The sequence below is a fragment of the Dipodomys ordii genome, unplaced genomic scaffold, assembly GCF_000151885.1.
Source record: "Dipodomys ordii isolate 6190 unplaced genomic scaffold, Dord_2.0 Scaffold27, whole genome shotgun sequence".
Taxonomy (NCBI): domain Eukaryota; kingdom Metazoa; phylum Chordata; class Mammalia; order Rodentia; family Heteromyidae; genus Dipodomys; species Dipodomys ordii.
The window spans coordinates 18,372,630-18,394,230 of NW_012267243.1; the positions used below are offsets into that span (position 1 = coordinate 18,372,630).

At 46.0% G+C, this 21,601-nt stretch overlaps 1 protein-coding gene across 1 annotated transcript in view; it reads left to right on the forward strand.

The window, feature by feature from the left end:
* Positions 1 to 21,601, forward strand: part of Dnm3 (dynamin 3) — a 366,727-nt gene that overhangs the window by 309,947 nt on the left and 35,179 nt on the right. Inside the window, exon 18 of the mRNA XM_013015559.1 lies at positions 19,459 to 19,623. Coding sequence (XP_012871013.1) covers positions 19,459 to 19,623 — 165 coding nt within the window. The remainder of the gene's footprint in view (positions 1 to 19,458; positions 19,624 to 21,601) is intronic.

Here is a 21,601-nt window from a genome sequence, read left to right on the forward strand (position 1 = left end):
TCCCCCCATATTCCCCCCGCACCCCCTCCGCTGCCCACCGCTGCCGCTGTGGGTGTTGTTTTTGGCCTGAGCCCTTCCAGACCGCCAGCCCTGGTCTGAGCAGTGTCCGGAGTGTTCCAGGGCCCGCTTCTTCTCAGAAGGGCTCTGGCGGCTCCCTGGGCGCTCGCGTTCGCTTTGAGTCCCTCCATCTCTCTTGTCTGCAGAGCAGGAGGGGGGCACACACAGAACGAGCGGGCAGATGGGGCGCCTTTTCCTCTCTCTGGCGTGGGCCTGACCTTTGCCACCGCGACGTGTACATAAGCACTGGGGCTGACGGAGCTCAGCAGCAGCACCCAACTGTTTGCTGTGTGTTCCTTTTCATTTTGTTTATCTTACAGTCTATTCAGGAAACAAAAACAAAAACAAAAACATGAAGTAGCTCTGGGCCCACGGTGGGCCCCAGCGTGGCAGGGGAGGTATTTAAAGTCTCTGAAGTGTGGGCCGTTTGCATAAGCAACAACTGCACGTTCCTAGGACTGGAGAGCAGTGTTTTCTCGGGCTTTCATGGAAATATTTCTCAACCATTTCTGTGGCTCTTTTCCCTGAGCTCATTTATTTGCTTTGCCTCCGAGCAGAGCGTTTTCATGAGCAGTTTTATGAGCCTAAGCTGCCTTCCGCGAGCTCTGCGGCTGGGCGCCGGTGCCCACGACCTTTGCCCCATTTCCCACTAAAACCCAACTTTCCTGCACTCAAGAAAGCTCCAAACGTGTGCTGCGCCCTCATTGCTTTTTGAAAAAATTACATGTATTGGCATTTTGATCACAACCCCGTGGTTCTCAGCGAGTAGGTCTGTCCTCCATCTCACTCTCAGTGCCAGGAAGCTCTTTTGGCAGAGCTAAACCCACATTGGATGCATTCGATTACCCTCTTCTTGTGCTTTAGTTCAAGTGTAACACAGCTCTTTTCCATCTTATACATGGATTCCTAGATATTTTTGTATGGAATAAATTCTTTCAGTTGGGAAGAAGTCCAACTGTATTTAATATTTCTTCTGGGTTCCGCTTTCAGACTTTTTCTCACTTTTTTTTTTATTCCTGCCTCACTTTCAAGCTCTCCCTTTCATTTGAGCCCGGAGCCCCAAACAGGATGTAGGGCCCTTGGCAAGGTCTGGGCAGGAGAACAGCAGAGCCATTGTTGCCGGGCAGGGCCCCTCCTGGTCTGGCATTCCAGCCCTGTTTGCCTTTAACACTGTGCAGTGGATTCAAGGCAGCCTGCCGTGCCCGTGTCCGCCCGGCTCGCTGCAGCTAATCTGTCCTCATCTCCTATCCCTATTGACTCTTTCTTCTTAGGACAAGAAGGCCACTCTTTAAAAACAGCGAAGTAAGCTGGGGGCAGAGGAAATCTCCATCACATAGAAGGTTATAAACTTGAGGAATTCATTAGTCCCAAAAGGAGGTACTGGCAGGAAACACAAATGAATTCAAAAAAACCTTTTAGTCAGATTTTATAAATGACAGCCATAAATGGTCGCTAAGAAAACTGAAGCCAACTTTTACAACTGAGGAGGGAGAACCTCTCCAAACCTCCAGGTCTGGAGACCTGTGGAGATGGCCTGGGCCCGGCCCCCGAGACTTCCTGAGCAGCCCGTGGCCTCCCGAGTCTGTCCTCAGTCTCCAAGACACCCTCGAGTCTGCTCTGGGATAGGCAAGTTTCTTTTCGAAACAAAAACTAGAAGAATGCTGGTCCTACCGCCCAGTCAGGGAAAGTATCTACCCGTAGATACTTTCTTATATGTTAAGTCGGAGCCTTCAGTCTCCTGTGGGTTTTCAGGTTAAGACCATAAACAGCCTGGGGTACTCTCAGGAGAACCTTCGATCACTTCACTCTCAGCTTTTCTCCCAGCCTGTGTCCTTACTGCAGAGAGTCTCAGATTGAATCCTTGACAGAAAGCGCAGATGCTCCAAAGCTCGTCTGGGAGTCATGAAGCCGCGATGTCTGTCTGTCTGTCTGTGCTGGTTTCCTTAATGTCTCTCGGGAGCCACGCTGCAAGCTGGCCGTCGAGGTCGGTTCTGAAGTCCCATCCAGGGTGTCCCTCGGTAACGTCTATCCCTTGTCGTGTGAAATGTTCAGTCATGATGATGATAAAGACCCAGCCAGTCAAGACCGGCGAGTCTCCACACGCTGTCTGCTTTCTCTCTTCTGCCAGCTGTGACAATACAGGAAAGGAAAACACCCTGTGAAAACTGGGTTATTGCAAATTCACGACATCCAACCCAGGACCAGTGTTGGCTTTTACTGACTTCTCTGTTAGCTCGCTGGCACCTGCTCTAAATGGGATCTTCTCGCTCATGGCTCCCGTACTTGCCCTCCAGCAAGTCACAGCACATCTCTGAATCCTGAAGCTAATCCCCAAATCTACCTTTATCCGCCTAACATTGTTCCGTTGTTTTACTTGGTACATGAGATCAGCTCGCGCCCTGATCCTAACTGGCAAGTTCTTGACCGTAAAGTGCATCCCCGCTCTTGAGCGTCCTGTTACTCAGCCTCGGCTGGTCTCGGTGTGCTCGAAGCCTCCGGAGTGCTGGGCTGGCTCACACCATCCCCTCTTCCCCTTCCCGAGTACTGCTGTGAACATGGGCCCCAAAAGTTTAGGTTTGAGCTTTGGTCCCTAAATTCATATGAGGGGAATTTAAGAGATCACTAGGATTAGGTGAATTCTCGAAGCTCCGCGCTCATACCGGCGGGGCAAGGAGAGAGCCGGAGGCGGGGTCCACGCCTGCCTCGCCTTGCATTGACCGCAGCCATCAGCTGCCAGCCCCAGGCTCTTGGACTTTCCAGCCTCGCAGCTTGAATGTTGAGCTGAATCTCTGTTCTTTATAAATTACCCAGTTTACACTATTTAGTTTCAACAGTAGGACAGGTGGTCCGAGCACCGCGCGGCGTCACTGCAATCCCAGCTGCTCAGGAGGCCAGGAGTCAAAGCCAGCCCAGGCAGGACAGTCCGTAAGACTCTAAGCTCCAGTTTACCAACAGCACAGCTGAAGGTGGAGCTGGAGCTCGGGTGGTAGAGCATTACCTAGAACACAAAGGCCCAGGGACGGCGCACCGAGCTCCCCTCCCCCGCCACACACACTCAAGACGAAGGAGGTTCACCCGGAAAGAACATAAATTCCTCACGAGGAAACAAAGTCCTAAGCTATGCGTGTGGAGAGGAGCGATCCGTTCTGATTGACGTGGCGAGAAGGTCATTCCAGACAAGATGACACTTGGGCCAGGCGGGCATTTTAGGCAAAGAGGCACTCAGAGCCAGCGGGGGACACGGACAACGGCTGCAGCCAATGATGTCCACGGCTGGGCGGGGAGATGGCGAGGGCTGGACAAAGCTGGAAGGTGTGTCTTCCTGCTCCCCACAGGGAATCTCGTTCGTTTTTGGCATTTTCTCCGGTACATCCAGTGTTTCATCTATTGGCTCCTTTTTAAGTTTTATATAGGCTTGCTCCCCTGTCCTAAAAGAAACATGGTATCTGTGTGTGTGTGTGTGTGTGTGTGTGTGTGTGTGTGTTGGTTCTTGACCTGAGGCTTGACCAAGGTTGCTGTCCCTGAGCTTTTCTGCTCAAGGCTAGCACTCTGTCACTTGAGCCGCAGCTCCATTTCTGGCTTTTTGGTGGTCAACTGGAGACTCGAGTTTCACAGATGTTCCTGCCTGGGCTACAATCCTCAGGTCTCAGCCTCCTGAGCAGCTAGGATGACAGGCGTGAGCGCTGGCGCCTGGCCAGACACATTTTTGATGCCAGTATCTTGATAAATGCCAGGTCACCTCCCGTGTGTCTCTGCCAGATTCTCAGAGCCTGACTTCATGCTCTCCTCCCCGTTCACTCCCGACCGCCTCCCCCACCCGAGCCCCAGCTCAGCCTGACAGGAAGGCTTTAAGGGTTTCCAAATTACTCAGAATAAACCCTTGCTGTTGTCATTTCATCCATCCAGCTTCCTGGTAGTCAGTGTCAGTGATTTTCCTGAAAGGTTTTCATCTACAGCGCCTGGGCGGTTGTGTGATCTGGGACTCTGCCTGCCTGTTGCCCACTCCATGATCTCCTCAGCATTTCTCCCCCCTCCTGGGCATTACCCAAACACACCCCTTCTCCCCTGCGTCCCTTCCTTGTCTCCCTCCACTGCGCATGGTTACACTCTGAAGACATTCACTCAGCAAGGCGCGCCAGCACCTGCAGAGGTGGACGTGGTCGTCTGGGGTGCTAGCCATGCCAGGCCTGCTCTCTGTTGCAGGGATCCAGCCTCTTCCTTGAATGGCCGCTACATCTGCGTTTCTGGTGTGACCCCTGGATGCCTGGTCTGGAACTCTGGTGGTTCGAGCACCAGCTCTGCCCTTTGTGTATACTCAACTGGCTAAAGACTGAGCTCATTGTTTTTGTCCATTAAAATTAATTTTCCTAAGTGAATGAAGTCACGTATCAGTCTTCTGAGCTGGACATCTGGACATACTGCTTTCCCCTCACCTTGTCACCAGCTTGGTATCTAATCTACCACTACTTTCTTCTTATTCTTTCTTCCCCTGTCTTCTTTTCTTTTCTTTTTTCTTTTTTTGCCAGTCCTGGGGTTTGACCACTGGTCCTGGGCACTGTCCCTGAGCTCCTTTTGCTCAAGGCTAGTGCTCTACCACTTGAGCCACAGCGCCACTTCTGTCTTTTTCTGTGATTAGTTGGAGATAGGAGTCTCACAGACTTCCCTACCCGGGCTGGCTTTGAGCTGTGATCCTCAGATCTCAGCCTCCTGGGTGAGCACTGGCGCCTAGACCTTGCATCGCTTCCTGTGTAGTCTGTACCATGAACAAGCTGCTTGCAGCAGTTTGACTCTCGTTGAACTAGTGGAGCCGGAGCCACTGCCCCTTTCTGGTTCCCTCAGGCGCCGTCTGCGCAGCCTCCCCGTCCGCATCTGCGCAGCCTCTCCATCCGCGCGGCCTCTCCCGGTGACCTCCAGTTCCCTCAGGCGCCGTCTGTGCGGCCTCTCCATCGGCGTGGCCTCTCCATCCACACGGCCTCTCCCGGTGGCCTCCAGCCTCCCAGCTCCTCCTCTGTGCAGCCGCTCCCCGCTCAGACCCGTCTTCTTCGCACCGTGCCTGCTGCCCGATTTCCCCAAGCAAACCAAACCAGTTCTCATCTCCGTGCCTTACATTCTCCCCGATAGCGGCTTGTCGGCCTCCAGCGCCAGGGCCAGTCTCAGGGCCGTGCTCATTCCTGCCGCCTCTGGAACTCTCCGGCCTGTGCTCTCCCGTCCTCCTCGCACGCGTTACGCCGTCGTTAGGACAGACACTTTGCTTCCTGCTTCTTAATCAGCTCTGAAGCAGGTGGTCCCTTCTTAGGACAAATTGTGCTTTTTTTTCCACCCTTTAATCACATGCTAAATGTTTTATACATGGCATGGATAAATGAATAATTATTGTTCCAAATCTTGTTTGGACAAGGATAGACTCTATGTAGAAAAGAATATTATATTTCTGCTCTACAATATTAATATCTTAATTTTTGAATCAACTTTGATGTAAATGCCTCTTCCTAACTAAAACAAAATAAAACAGCAACAACAAAGGCAGGCGAGTAATAGTCACAGTCTAGGCGTGTGGCATGGTGCTCAGGAGGCTGAAACAGGAGGGCGTGGCGTTTGAGGCCAACCTGCCCTACAGAAGGAGACCAGGCAGGGGTGGCAAGAAGGGGGATTGCAGCCCCAGGCCCTGGGCCGAGGTCACGGGAACTTACCTGACAATCACGAGAATCAAAGGCTTTTGAGTATGTGGCACTGAGTTCAGCCCCCGGTACTCTAAGAAAACACAAAGCACACGGACATTGATCCTCCAGACTAGAGAGACGGAAAGGGAGGAGGCTCGAAGGGTATATTAAATGCTGTCTAGGGAAAGCAGTTAGCCAAAATCCAGCCTGCAGTTAGAGAGACAATGCGGAGTCTATGTAAAGAAAACAGAAAAACCCTAAGAAAGAAAGTTCTGCTGTGTGTTGTTGATTTTACGACCCTCCATGCTGCTTTCATTAAAGGTTGTACTAATGTATGTCTCCACCAAGAGTTCCCAGCAGCCCTGCTCTCTCCAAATCTTGTGTTGTGTGTCTTCTCGATGATGCTACATTATACTTGAAGTAAGATGATATCTCACTGCAGTTTTGTTCCCCATTTCCAGGATGATTATGAGATTCCCATATGTTGGCCGTTCTTATGTCTCCTTTGAAAGGAATCTGTCCAACTCTCTGGCCCAGTTTCAAAGTTTTGTTTTTATTAACATATATTAGCTGTACAAGAGGAGGTTGATTGTGGCGTTTCCGTCCACGCATACAATATGCCCGATGGAATCCACCCCTCCCTCTCCCTCTCCCTCTGCCCTCCCCCGGCGGGGCTCCGTGTTCCAGTCCAATGCCTGGCTCTGCAGTCAGCTTCCCTCCATCCATCCACACCTCTGCCAGTCCTCGCGCCCCCCACCCCCCACCCCCCGTCGCCCCCAGATAGCCCCGCCCCCAGATAGCCCCGCCCCCTCCTGCCTGCCATTCATTCTTCCTCCACTTTCACCTCTATTCGGTGTACAAGGAGCTCTCTTTGTGGTAATTCCCATATGCATCAATAATGCAGCCAGGTTAGCATCTCACACGGCTCTCTCCCGTCTGCCCCCTCCACTGCTGAGTGCTCTCAGTGGCTTTCTTTATGCTGTCTTCCTACCTAGATATCACGTATTACAACATCATGTGTCTTCCATTATTCTCTTTCTCTTCCCCCCAAAGTCCCCCTATTACAGTCCTCTTTCCTCTCTATAGTCCCAGTTACATTCTTAGTCTCTCTCTAATCATGATATACATGTACACATTCATGACAGTATGTATATATGTATACATGTACATATGTATTGTTTAGGTGTGGGTTCTATAAATAACATGTGACACTGGGTTTTTGACCTTGGCTGATCCCACTTGACACAATGATCACTAATTCCATCTACTTTCGTGCACTTTATGACTTTAGTATTCCATCTGTGCTCCATATTTTTATCCATTCAAAGTTGGGCACATCAGCTGATTCTATAGTTTGGCTTTGGGTATTGTGAATAGACCTCCAATAAATACAGATATCAAGTATAGCATAGTTTTATTTAGATGTGTTTTATGGACAAGAATACTGAACGTGTTTCTTCATATATCTATTAGCTATTGTGTTTCTCTTTCCAAGAACTGTCTGTTCTGTTTTGCCATGTACAAGTTGGATTACTTCTTGCTGCTTCTTTTTGCCATCTTTGTATACTCTGGATATTCTTTGTCCATTGATTAAGTGGGAATACCCCTTCCTTGGGTTATAAGTTTGACTTTGCCCATTGGATGGGATATTTAGGTTTTTCTCTGTAAAATCATGTCCCCTGTAAACATGGATAACTTGTTGCTTCTTTTCAAACTTGGATGCCCTTTTTTTCTTTTTCTTGCCCAATCCCTCTTGGTAAGACTTCCAGTGTTATATGAAGAATGGCGAAAGTGAACGTCTTGTCTTTTTTTCTGATATTAGTGTGAGAATTTTAAATTTGTTGGAACTTGGCTTGCAGCCTAACATGTGACCCGTACTGGAAAATGGCCCCTATGCTGGTGAAAAGAACTCTGCTGCTGTCGCATGGGGTCTTCTGCGTCTCTGTGTGAGGTCCGGTTGGTGTGCAGGACAGAGGGCCACACTTCCCAGCCACTGAGTGGCTTCTTGACATTAACTTTAATGAAATCATAAAGCTAATTAGTGAGAGAGCCAAGATGTAAATATCAGTCATGGGATACCATCGTTGCCACTCTCCTTACCGATTTCATGCTAGTGCAAGTACGTCGGACATTTGAGGGATTCCAGTCGCAGAGTGTTTGTTTTTTCACCTTATTATTCGAGGAATGCTGTAGAGGTGCATTGACTTTGACATGGTCCACTTTGGACATTTTCCCAGATGTAAGTGATTGAGGCCCACTGTGAGCTACTCTGTTGGATTAGGATTCATTTGGCCACCAAGGGAGTACAAACTTTTGTAATAAGTATTTCTAACAAAAGCGGTTCTATCAAATTTTTCAGAACTAAAACCTCTTTGACTCATAAGTCATCTTATTTCTATGTGAACATTGTGATGTGCATCCACTAGACATAAACAATTAGCAGAGAGAAAGTTATATACTCACTAATAATAATGCACTGGGAATTTTGAACTCGTGTTTAGGAAAAAGAAATTTGAGGATATCTGCAAATATACACAGTAATACATCTTCTTAACAGTATTTGCATCTTTAGTCAAAGTTCCTTTCAAAAAACTTGTCTTGATCTTAGTCGCAAAAATGTTATTTGGAATTATATACTCATTAATTATTGTTAGCAGTTGTAATCTAATTTCTGCTTCTAAACTAATTTAAAAACCATCCAGGGGAAGAAAGTTTGTAAGGCCCTACAAGTTTTTCTCTTATACTTCTAGTCATATTTATAACTCTTACTAATAAAGTTCTCAGGACAGTTTCATGTGCTACAAATTTTAAGATAGCCCAGAAATTGTCAAGAAGTAATTGTTTATTTTTGTAAAATTTGCCGTGAAAGGTTTTGTATTCTTGTTACAAGTGCAGCCATACATTGCTGAGCTTCAAGCAATCTTGTCTCTCTTTGCCTCTTTGGAAGAAGTAAGAAAAAAACATTTGTATTAAAGTGAATAAAAAGGTTTTTTGCGGGGCTGGGAAGGTGGCTCAGTGGTAGAGTTCTTGCCTTGCATGCATGAGGCCCTGGGTTCGATTCCTCAGCACCACATAAGCAGAAAAAGCTGCAAGTGGTGCTGTGGCTCAATCGCTAACCTTGAGCTGAAGAGCTGAGGGACAGCGCCCAGCCCCAGAGTTCAGGCCCATGACTGACAAAAAAAAAAAGTTTTTTATACTTTACTGTCAAGTAGGCAGCACACAGGGACAAAACACACACATACCATACACACCACACACATGTGTACCACACACACCACATACATGTGTACTGCACACACATGTGTACCATAAACATGTGTACCACACATACCACACACATGTGTACCACACATGTGTACCACACACACCACATACATGTGTGCCACATGCAGGCGTACCACATACACATGTGTACCACACATACCACACACATGTGTGCCACATACACCATACACATGTGTACCACACACACCACACACATGTGTACAACACACACCACATACATGTGTGCCACATGCATGTGTACCACATACACGTGTGTAGCACATACACCACACACATGTGTACCACACACATGTGTACCACACACCACACACATGTGTACCACACATACCACATGCACGTGTACCACACACCACACGCATGTGTGCCACACACCACATGCATGTGTACCACATGCATGTGTACCACACACATGTGTATCACACCACACACATGTGTGCCACACACGCCACACACATGTGTACCACACACCACACACATGTGTGCCACACACCACACACATGTGTATCACACCACACATGTGCCACACACGCCACACACATGTGTACCACACACGCCACACACATGTGTACCACACACGTGTATCACACACCACACACATGTGTACCACACACACAAATACACGTACCACACATACACACATACCACATACACCACACAAATACACACATACCACACACACCACACAAATTCACACACACGTACCACACACACCACACAAATACACACACATGTACCACACACACCACACAAATACACACACACACACACGTACCACACACCACACAAATACACATACATGTACCACACACACCACACAAATACACACACATGTACCACACACACCACACAAATACACACACACACACACACGTACCACACACCACACAAATACACACATAATCTTAGAAGAGGGACAGGGAGGGATCTGAATCTGCTTTCTGCTGCTGTAAGAACATACCTGAGAGTGGGTAATCTGGGATCCGCAGAAATTCCTGTGGCCATGGTTATGGACACCGGATGTCTGAGAGCACGGCACTGGCATCGGTGAGCGCCTGGCTCTCTGCCGTCCGTGGCAGAAGGCAAAGGGGCAAGGCAGGGAGAGAGCAGAGTGCGAGGGGAGCCGAGCCGGATACACAGCACCTCCCTCACACAACTAATCCACCCGACAAGCCTCCACCTGCCCACCAGCCCCGGCCTTGGGCCTTACCTCATGCTTGGCCTCCAACACTCTTGCCTCGATGGTGAAATTTCCAACACCTGAATTTGAGGGACACATGCAAACCACAGCAGAAGGGTCCAGAAAACAATGAACACAGAGATCATTCTTAGAGTACTAGGTCTCCGCCCACCTCTCTTCGTCTCTACATCACTAGTATTCCGTGCTTATCATCTTCACATTTTTTTCCTACAAACTCAGGGTTTACCCGATTGAGATAAACCTTCTTAACTGTCGGTCTCTTCTTAGTTGGGTGAAAGCATGCACGTGGAGAGGGGTTCTCGTGGGTGAGCTGGGAGAGGGGTTCTCGTGGGTGAGCTGGGAGAGGGGTTCTCGTGGGTGAGCTGGGAGAGGGGTTCTCGTGGGGGTTCTCGTGGGTGAGCTGGGAGAGGGGTTCTCGTGGGTGAGCTGGGAGAGGGGTTCTCGTGGGTGAGCTGGGAGAGGGGTTCTCGTGGGTGAAAGCGTGCATGTGGAGAGGGGTTCTCGTGGGTGAGCTGGGGTGGAGCCTTCCCACTGTGGGGCCCAGCCGTGCCCTCTGGTCAATGTCCCCGTCATATGTCCAGGACTGTCCCAGGGCTGTGACCACTTGGTTCTATCCTTGAATGGTGGGAATGCGATCTGCAGCATTCCAAGTTGGCAGATGTCTCTCTGGTTTGAATTCCATTTGTTCCATTCCCAGAAAGGAGCTTGAAATTTCTAAAAATTAAAAAAAAAAAAGGTAAAAGAAACCTTGATCTCCTGGCAAGGGGCGTGGGCTGTGGCAAGCCTACGGAGGACGCCGCCACTCACTCTGTAGAACGTCTACGACAGATGTCCCGTCTCCACTCACTCTGTGTAGCCACGTCTGCAAGGCTGCCTTGCGGTCGTCGGGAACTCTGCATTTGAACTCGGGCGGCAGCTTCACTGGCCACAAGGCCCTGCAGACCCCGGCAAATAAAAAAACCTTTGAGTCTAACTAGCTTTTGAAAGGCTCCATCCCTTTCTCTCCACTCTGAAAAGAAGGTTCTCACCACAGTTATACTGTGTACATTTTCAACACACTGCATTATTTTCGTTTTTATTAACAGATTTCTTCCCACGAAGCAAGTCTAACTATATTTACGTTGAACTTTGACAGATCACAAACCTCATAAGAGGTAAACTGTGCCAACTTCATACTAGTACTATGATTTCATCTGTTATTATTTCCCATTCTGCTTTCATAATACACAAATTTTATTGTCTCTGCTCTTTCTAGGACTTTATTAACCGTACTGCAACGCATCAGTACTCATTCATGTAAACGTTTTTGAAGAGCAAACCAAGTTCTATTTTGTTTTGCTGCATCTATGACTTTCCTTGTATATCTTTGTCCATCTTTCAGTCTTTGTAACAAGACTTTTTATTGCATACACCCTCAAGCTCTAAGAATGTCTGCTAAACAAATACCAAAACAGATGTAATAATTTAAAATTTTTTCTACCGTTATGCATTCTTAGGAAATGACAGCGGAATTCCTAACTTATGGAATACGTTTGTGAACTTAATCATTCTTTCCTCTAGTCTTCAGGTAGTAACTCCTTACCAGTGAAACTACTAGGATCTGTGTGCATGTGATATTTAATGGCTTGTATAGGAAAACATTTGTAATACTGATACTAAAGAAATAGTAGAACCAAAGGAATCATTCTAACTCAAAAACTTACCATGGCCAATATCAGGAAGAAGAGTTTTGTGTCTGTGAGACATTTCTCATGGGGCTGAATTTGAAAACACGCATTTCAACTCATGGTAGATTACTTTTGATTATGCCCAAACCAACCATAGATGTGGGGAAACTTACAGTATTTTAAAGTGGACATTCTAGAATCTGAATATGTATAAAGAATTTCACTCTATCTCTTACTAAGTGATCTTAAGCAAGGTTCACATTTTAACTATGATTTGATTAAAAGGCTGTTACTATATGTTAAACAAATTTAATATATAAAGACAGATTTTTGCCAGGCACTAGTAACTCACACTTGAAATCCTAGCATCTCAGGAGGCTGAGATTGGAGGGTAACAGTTTTAAGCCTGCAAGAGCAGGAGTCTGTTGGAGTCTTACCTCTAGTTATTTACACATGCACACAAAAAAGATGGAAGTGGCTCAAGGTAGAGCACTCACCCTGAGCAAAAAAGTTCAGGGAAGACACCAGGCCCTGAGTTCAAGCCCCAGGACTGGCAAAGAGAGAGATGAGGGGGAGAGAGAGAGAGAGAGAGAGAGAGAGAGAGAGAGAGAGAGAGAGAGAGAGAGGGAGAGGGAGAGAGAGAGGGAGGGAGGGAGAGAGAGGGGGGGAGGAGGGAGGGAGGGAAGAAGGAAGGAAGGAAGGAAGGAAGGAAGATTTTTCTCAAAATAAATAGTTACAATTAAAGACATGTCCATAAGATTGTTTAAATAGAAATATTTTCTTTTTTCTTTTTTGGGGGGGGGTCTGGTCATGGGGCCTGAACTATGGGCCTGGGCGCTGTCCCTCAACTCTTCAGCTCAAGGCTAGCACTCTACCACTTGAGCCACAGTGCCACTTCCAGATTTTTTTTCTTTTTGCTAATGTGGTGCTGAGGAATCGAACCCAGGGCCTCATGCATGCAAGGCAAGTGAATAGCAATATTTTCTATTGCACTTAAAATAGTTGATAGGAATTTTTCATATTTACAAGCTCACCTGTTGTATAAAGCAATAGAAGCCATTAGATAAATTAAAACCTAGACTGGAATTACTTCTATCAGACCCAAGATAGGATACACAAGTTTTTCAGGCTTTTTGAAGAATCTTCATGTTCACACATTTTGTTTTTTACAATTATGGTTGACAGCGATTGTCCTAATGCATTTTAGATGTGAACATAAGCATTTGAAACTGCCAAATCCCACAGGCCTCGATTCCTTCCAACTTTAGTTTCTCACTGCCGCTATTGTTCAAGTTATTGATTAGAAATTTAGACACACATTAGCACCAAAAAGAAGTATACTCTGTCAGGAAGCTTTTGTGCTGAGGATTTAAAGGAAGAAAGAAACAGAGATGCATCATAATTAAGGGTTTTTGTGTTTGTTTTTACTCAAGTAAGCATGCTTAATGTGACGAGGGTGTGTGGAAGCTTAATTCCACATTAATCAGAGATGATTTGTGTTTGTTATGATGCTGAGTCGAGGCAGATATTAAAAGTCTCATGCAGAATGAAAAGGTGACACCGCTTATGATATAAGCAGGCAGGTTCCGCTCCTGCCCATTCCTCTGTGTGAATTCGCTGGCTAAGCTGGATCCACAGGTGTGGTGTTCTCTTCTGGGTGGTGGGTGTCCCCTCCGCTGCTCAACGTCTTTGTTGAAGTCACAGCTCAGTCTGTAGACAGCCTTAGCTGTCTTTTCTTACAAGGTAAAGATCATATGCAGTGCGAGGTATAAATTCATTTGCCCTCCTGACAGCAGCTCTGAAGCAAGAGCTGGCTCTCAGAATCACGTGGCCACCCCTGCTTCCGTGCTGGCCTGTGGCAGCACAGCGATCCAGAGCTCAGGCTCTCAGCTCCCTTCTGAAACGGAATCTTGGTGGCTCGGGAAGAGGCCAGTGGCCTGCATGGGTTGTTTCTGCATATTCCACAGTATTTAGTGAATGTCAGCTGCGCGTGTGACTCTGTGTTAAGTCCTACAGAGTCCGTTTCCTCGGTCCCACTCCTCTTTAAGCATTGTGTTCAAGCAGTTTTACAAGCGGTTACCATTCAACACGTCGGTTTACTCACACAACACACGTAAACGATCGGTGTTATCCTTCACCCTTCCTCATCCGCCCAGCCTCACCCCTACCCCCTACTGGACTAGCTGCGGAGGCCTGCTGTCTTGCTGAAATTCTACCCAACTTCTACGATACCTCTGAGGTCCTGTGCCCAAGCATTCAGAGCAGCCTCGCACTCTGCCTCTGTATCCTCCCCGCTGAAACGTTTTGATTGGTTTTAGGTTTCCTTTGCGTGGCTCACAGTACCACACCAGACTGTAAACGCTGGTTGAACCAGGGGCCAGACTGCGCCTCGGCAGCAGCAGGCACGCACAGAGCACACTCTCACTCGGGCGTCCTGAGCACAGCTGCTCATCTTTCTAGTTCCAGAAAACTAGAGGACATGACGGGAGTCCTAAGAGGTTTTCAGAAAAAAAAAAACCAAAATTCAAAGGTGTAGTACCATGATAACAGTGTTTTTCATAATGGTTCAGTAAGAAAAAGCCAAATATTTTTCATCTCTTTAAAGCACTAGAGGACTATATAATCTTCATAAGTGTTCAAAAAGGGGCAAGTGTTGGTTATTTAGGAAAATCATTTGTATAGATGGTACAGCACACACACACACACACACACACACACACACACACTGCCATTAACTGTGTAGGATGTATTACTGCCAGGATACTTTCAATTTCCTTTGTACTGTTAAAGAATTGAAATCAATATCCTTATTTAGATGATTCTAATGGTCTTCAGTAAGACTTTCATAATTAAACAAGAGATTTTTTTCTTACAAAGGAGAAAGACAAAAATTAAACACATGAAATAAACAAAAAACAAAAACAGGCAACTCAACCAGAACCAGAGCTTCTAGAGAAGCAGATTCAAGGTTTAGTGAAAATTATTTCTCATCAGACACTTTGGCTCCCTCACCTGTCGGAGTAGCAGTCTTTAAAAGAAAAGAAAGTTTGTGTTTGAAAACAAGCTGTGTGTTAAATAATATGCAGATAATTGCAGAAGAAAGAAAGTTACAGTAACTTTAATTAAAACTTCACACTTACAAGGTGATTTTTTATTATTTAAGTTTAATTGGAGTTCTCAAAAGTTACTTAAGAAAAAAATGAATCAAGAAGACCTGTTCATTGTATTTATTTGGAAGAAAGATGGTTCCACAGTATTATGCACATTTTGTAAACAGCGTCAGCGAACCTGCACACAAAAGGTTAAATGTTTGCAGGCCATTCTTTCTTTTGCCTCAAAGATCAGAGACAAATTACTATTTTTATTTTACATTCCCTTGATGAGGATAATGATAAACAGCTGCTACTTCAGTGCTTTGACTGCAGAGAATCCAATTGCAATCCTATAATTTAAACAAAAGGGAAAAAATACATAGTCATACACAGCATATATCCAGAAAAGAGCAAGAGAATTTGGTTAGGGCTGGGGTTAGAGAGAAGGGGAGATTTGCTGTCTGCAATTACTTGGTTAGAAGAAAAATTCCATCTACATACATTTTCCCATTCATCTTAGCCATATAAGAGGAGGCAATTATGACTTCTTTCTCAAATCAAAAGAAATCAAATTTGCATTCTGAATTCTATGCTTCTCCATCCTGTCCACTCTATTACAAGAATAGTAAAGGTTTGCAAGAATAGTAAAAGTTTCCATGTGACTACATGTCTCCTGGTATTTCCATAACTTAAAGAGAATTTCAGATTATTTGACAGATTTATTAGGAATGCCTCTACTTTTTTTTTTTTTGGTCAGTCATGAACTCTGGGCCTGGGCGCTGTCCCTCAGCTCTTCAGCTCAAGGCGAGTGCTCTACCACTTGAGTCACAGCGCCACTTCTGGTTTTCTATTGGGTTTATTGGAGATAAGAGTCTCACAGAGGGCTGGGAAGGTGGCTCAGTGGTAGAGTGCTTGCCTTGCATGCTCAAGGCCCTGGGTTTGATTCCTCAGCACCACATAAGCAAAAAGAAAAAAGCCAGAAGTGGCGCTGTGGCTCAAGTGGTAGAGCGCTAGCCTTGAGCTGAAGAGCTGAGGGACAGCGTCCAGGCCCAGAGTTCAGGCCCCACGACCAGACCCAAAAAAAAAAAAAAAAGAGTCTCACGGAGTTTCCTGCCCAGGCTGGCTTTGAACCATGATCCTCAGATCTCAGCCTCCTGAGAAGCTAGGATTACAGGTGTGAGCCACAAACACCCAGCTGTCTCTACTTTTTTATGTGGAGTATTGAATTAATTTTTTTATTCATCTCAACAGTTTGTCTACTAATTGATTCTAATTGTGAAAAGTGAGATCAATGCTTTTTGTACCTTTGATGGCAGCTCAAGCAGAAACATTTATGAGTCTGTCTCCTGAAAATAGCCAGGAAAAAAAAAAGGGACAAGCTGTAGGTGGATCTTAAGTTACACAGCACCAGTCTAGCAAGCTTGAGGCCCTGAGTTCAAACCCCAGTACTACCAAAATATCATCATCATCTAGCTGGGCTGGGAATTGGGATTATCGGGGCTTTGCTAGTCAGGAAAATGCAAACAATACCATTGAAGAAAAAACTGAGCCTTTCCCCAACCCTCAGAAAGGAGAAAGCAGACATCCAGCCATCACCAGTGTGTGCTGTCAAACACAGTGCCTGTGCGCAGGTGATTTCTTTTAATCTACATTCTCAGTCTCCAAGGAACATGGATTTAGGGGACCAGTTTAGAAGATGAAACGATGATGCTCTGAAGAAGTCTGTCATGACCACATTCTCAGTGGGTGAGCCTGCTAGGAGTCTGTGTGGGCTGGCCGCTGTAGAACCCAGCTTTAGCTCTCTAATGAGTTTATTGTTATATTTCCCCTCATGTTGACTTAGATATTGTAATAAGAATGATGCGGCTCTGAAGGGTGTTGGCACCTGTAATTTCAGGAACATGTGTAAAATGGATGAGTTTTCAGAGGTGGCTCCGTTCACGTGCATGGAGCCAGCGGGTTAGAGTTAGGGGTCAGGTTGCAGGGACCGGCGTGTGTGCATCGTCAGGTGTGAGGTGTGATCATTACCCCCCAATTATACTACAACTGCAGCATTTCCTCCAGTCCTGTATGAATATATTTGAAAATATCAAGTGGATCTATTGTCAGAAATACAATAACGTGGGCATGGTTGTTGCTGGGAGAGATGTGCCATGGCAAGACTTGCTGATTCTGTGTGGCAGGACAAAAGATGGGTGGAGCCGTGGGATGGAGAAACAGTTTGCCCTGCTGATAAGGAGATCAGAGCTTTGGGAAAGGGGTGAAAATGTGCACATACACACCCTCACGCATCTTCCCCTTTGGGAAGGAACCCCAAGGACTGGAACCCCAAATTCAGTCTTTTGGATATAGGGCACCCACTAATGACACACTAGAGAAAAAGCATAATAGGGAAACCAGCAAATTTCTGCCTCTGTGGAGGTGCAGAAATTAAAAGCATCATTTAATCATATGAATCTAGTTTCCACACTAGAACCTAAAGAGTAACAACCAGCTACTACTCATTGGAGAAAGAAAAGAAACATGGTTGCTTTTGTTTTGTTTTCTGCAAAAAGTTCTAGGAATTCTGATGCTCAAAAGATGATAAAGTCTTGGAAGTGGCGCTGTGGCTCAAGTGGTAGTGCGCTCACCTTGAGCTGAAGAGCTCAGGGACAGCATCCAGGTCCAGAGTTTAAGTCCTACCACCGACCAAAAAAAAAAAAAGAGAGAGAGAAAGCATTACTTTAACAACAGAAAGCTTAAACAGTCTCTTATCCTGGTCTCAAATGATTGAGCTATGAAATAATGAAAAAACACTTGTAATTTATATACACCAGAAACCTGCACCTTGTGTTCAAACTCATTATGCCTACACAGCAAGCAAAAACTAAACTATTGAATTACATAAGACTTCATTTAATTCTTCTTTTGTGACCCAAGCCCATTTGGAAGGAAGCGGAATGGGGAAGAACTATCATTTTGTTTCCTGTTGGAGCAGGACGATGTCTCAAGCACCCTGAACACTGTTAACTCTGAGGCAGGAAGTCACACACTCACGACCGCAAAACAAACAATTACCTTATTGAACTGAGAGTATACCCAGTTAATACTTCAACGAGGTATTTGCAAGTCAGAAAAGCCTGTATTTGAAGATTATACACTGCTAGCTTTGCTTTTGTTGATTTTGTAGTCTCTAAAGAAGGCCCTTCACACACTGACATTGTAGATCCAGGTATTTAGCCAAGAGGAGACTGGAGGGCTGGAAATCTGGCAGATCAAAGTGTGTACATTACCAAAGAAAAGTACTTTGTGCCCACGTTGGAAGCAATAAATTATTTCCCCCTTTACATTCATAATTAAACCTTTCCAAACACTAGAAACTAACCAGACCACTAACAATATCAACATCATGTTTTAGGCTTGGATGGTTCAACCTGACTTGAAATGGAGACCATTTGTTCTAAATTGACTTCGATGCCAAGCCAATAGGTCAGACCTTAATGATGAAGATGCCATTTCAGCCCAGCCTCTGGGTGGATAAGCCAAAATTAATTAACTCAAGTCCTACAGTATAGAAAACAGATGCTTCTCTCCTGGTGCACAAATAAATTCTTTGTGGATCGCTGTGTTCTGTTTTATTCAAAGAATAGCAAGCTGGAAGTCACAATGGTTAAGTTTTTCACAATGGAGCCAGCGCTCAGCAGTGCTGACAGAAGCATGAATTTACGTAACAGATTCCAGCCAAATGTGTGGAAGAATGAATCATCTTCTCTATCTCTTCTCTGGGCTCTAAGCCAGTGCTGGGAGATTTAGTTTTGAATCTGGTCTGACCCAAACACTGACCCAGCCCATAGCAGACCCACAAGGGCCAGGACAACAGCAGGCCACTTCTAACCCACAGAGTCCCCGGGGACCCGTCCCGAGGTGTGCATCTGTGAGCTGCGTTTGGACTCAGCTCTCTGGCCAGTTCACAGATGGCTTACCATTCGCTTGCTCTCAGGAGGTCTGTCGTTAGGTGTACTGTGTATTGGTCATGCAACTCAACATTTGTTCAGAGTTAGAATACTTGCTTTTTTGGGGGGGGGGGTCTGGTCATGGGGCCTGAACTCTGGGTCTGGGCACTGTCCCTCAGCTCTTCAGCTCAAGGCTAGCATTCTACCACTTGAGCCACAGTGCCACTTCCGGCTTTTTTCTTTTTGCTTATGTGGTGTTGAGGAATCGAACCCAGGACCTCATGCATGCAAGGCAAGCGCTCTACCACTGAGCCACCTTCCCAGCCCAGAATACTTGCTTTTTGCTAGAATGTGGAAGGCTTAAAAGTAGAATACAAACTGAAGGATTCTGACCTTTTCTTAGGTTTAACGGTGGACATTAGGATGAAGATGTTGCCCTGGGATGGTATAAACCCCAATATGCCAAGCAGAAGTTGACCCGCTTGTGTATTAATTTTCCTTTTCTCCTTTGGAGTAAATGTTGGATAATCCACGTTCTATTTGTTTCGTTTTGTTTTGCTCTGTTAGACCGAAAGCGATGAGAACGGTCAAGCAGAAAACTTCTCCATGGATCCACAGTTGGAGAGGCAAGTGGAGACCATCCGCAACCTGGTGGACTCCTACATGTCCATCATCAACAAGTGCATCCGAGACCTGATCCCCAAGACGATCATGCACCTAATGATCAATAATGTGAGTGCTTTCTAAATCACTTCCTTTTCATTTGTAACCCATCCTAGTTGAGAAATGGAGAACTTTTTCTTCCATTTATTGGTAATACTTTCTGGGTAACTGAAATAGCTATTGCCCAGGTTTATATTTTTCCCTTTACAAATGTGAGTTGGCAGACCAATGGGAGAGAACTTGCAGCTCTAGTACCGAGATGTTCTCCTGACAGTTTTCTCATGGAAGGTTCTCATGACGATTTTCCAGCCTGGGCAGGAAAGTCTGTGAGAATCTTATCTACATAAATCAGAAGAGGAGCTATGGCTCAAAATGATAGAGCCCTAGCCTTGACTACAAGAGCTCAGGGACAGCACTTAGGCCCCGAGTTCAAACCCCACAACCAACAAAAAAAAATTATATATATATATTCATTGAATCACAAAACCAGCAAGAAAACTAGATAATCTGGCTAGGCCTGTGTACACCCACATATGCTATTATTTTTTATCTGCTTAAAATAAGGAAATGGTATTTTTTTCCTGGCAAAGGGCTTGTCACCTTAGTACATTGGATTAGCTTTGCTTTTTAAAGGTCAGGATGATCTAACCAAAAATCTCCACGTCTCCCGCTATATGGGTCATTGATACAATAAATGGTGTGCACACACTCTTCCTTTCTGGTTATCTGGAGCAGTTCTGGATGTGTTGCTTACAGTGTGCGGTTCCTTTGGGTAATTAACTTTTTAAGTGCCAACAGTAATTAGGGACACTTCTCTTTCAGATAAGAAGGCAGCAGTGAGGTCTTTTGTACTGAAGTGAGACATTGGGAATTTTTATCCCGTTATTTCCTAAGAACACTTAAAAATTAACCCGGTGATGCAAGCATTACCTGTAAGAAATCAAAATCATACGGTAAAAGTGTGGAAAGAGCTCAGAACTAGAATTCAGGCAAAATCAGGATTTTTGAGCCTGGTTTGCTGCAGTGTCTGTGGACCTTGGGTGAGTCATTGATCCGCTGTGTGTCTTTGTCCTCCGTAAGTACAACACGGATCACCGTAAGCCTGTGTAACCGAACAGTTCACTCAAGAAGGCAGTATGTGGCAGTACTGTTGCATGTAGGAGTGTAAGAAATTAATATGGCTTCCTACTTAAGAAATTATAGCAAGATGCAGGTGGCTCGTGGTTGCACTCCTCGGTCGTCAGAAGGCTAAGTGGTCCCTAGGATCTCAGTTCACGGCCAGAAGAAGCAGAAAAAAGTCTCTCAGACTCCGTCTCCAAAATGAGAACCCAAGCGTGATAGCTGGAGACGTGGCTCGGGTGAGACGCCAGCGGAGTAAGCCAGCCACGCGACAGTCGCACGAGGCCCTCCGTAAACCCACACTGGAGAAAGGAAAAGCAAAACATCCGTGGGGAGTTCTTCCTGGAGATTCATTTCAGGGTCTCTGCCTTGCGTTTCTGATCTCGTGTGAACCATCCTCTGATTTTCATGCACATTCCGTGCCTTTGGTCGGCTTTGAAGTGTAAACAGCAGGTCAGCAGTGGTTGGCGGCGTGGACGCCCGCCTGCTGTTAGGCTCGGTCAGTGGCCCCGAAGCCCGAGGCCGCCCCCTGCAACGTCAGTCAGCACACGGGGCACAGCTGGCCGCGCAGACGGGGTCACAGAGGCGAGACGTCTGAAGTACCAAACAAATAGCCTCTGCATGTTTAAAATCACCCTCTTCACTTTGCTTAAGTGAATTCAGGTTGTTTTGCTGTATGTAGTATATCCAGGCACTTGCTTAGTTAAACATTTTCCTGATTAAGGATCATTTATCTTTTCACTGTTTCGCTGAGAGTCATTAGTACCACCACTGGCGCAAACGCCGCTTAGCTCTGTGCCGTATTCAATCATCAGCACAGGAAGTGGTCCTTCCTGTGTGTGACTGTGAGGACTAGCTTGACACAAGTTATTTAAAGGAGAGGGAAAATCCTGCCGCAAGTCTACCCTACGTTCACCTTCTCACACAC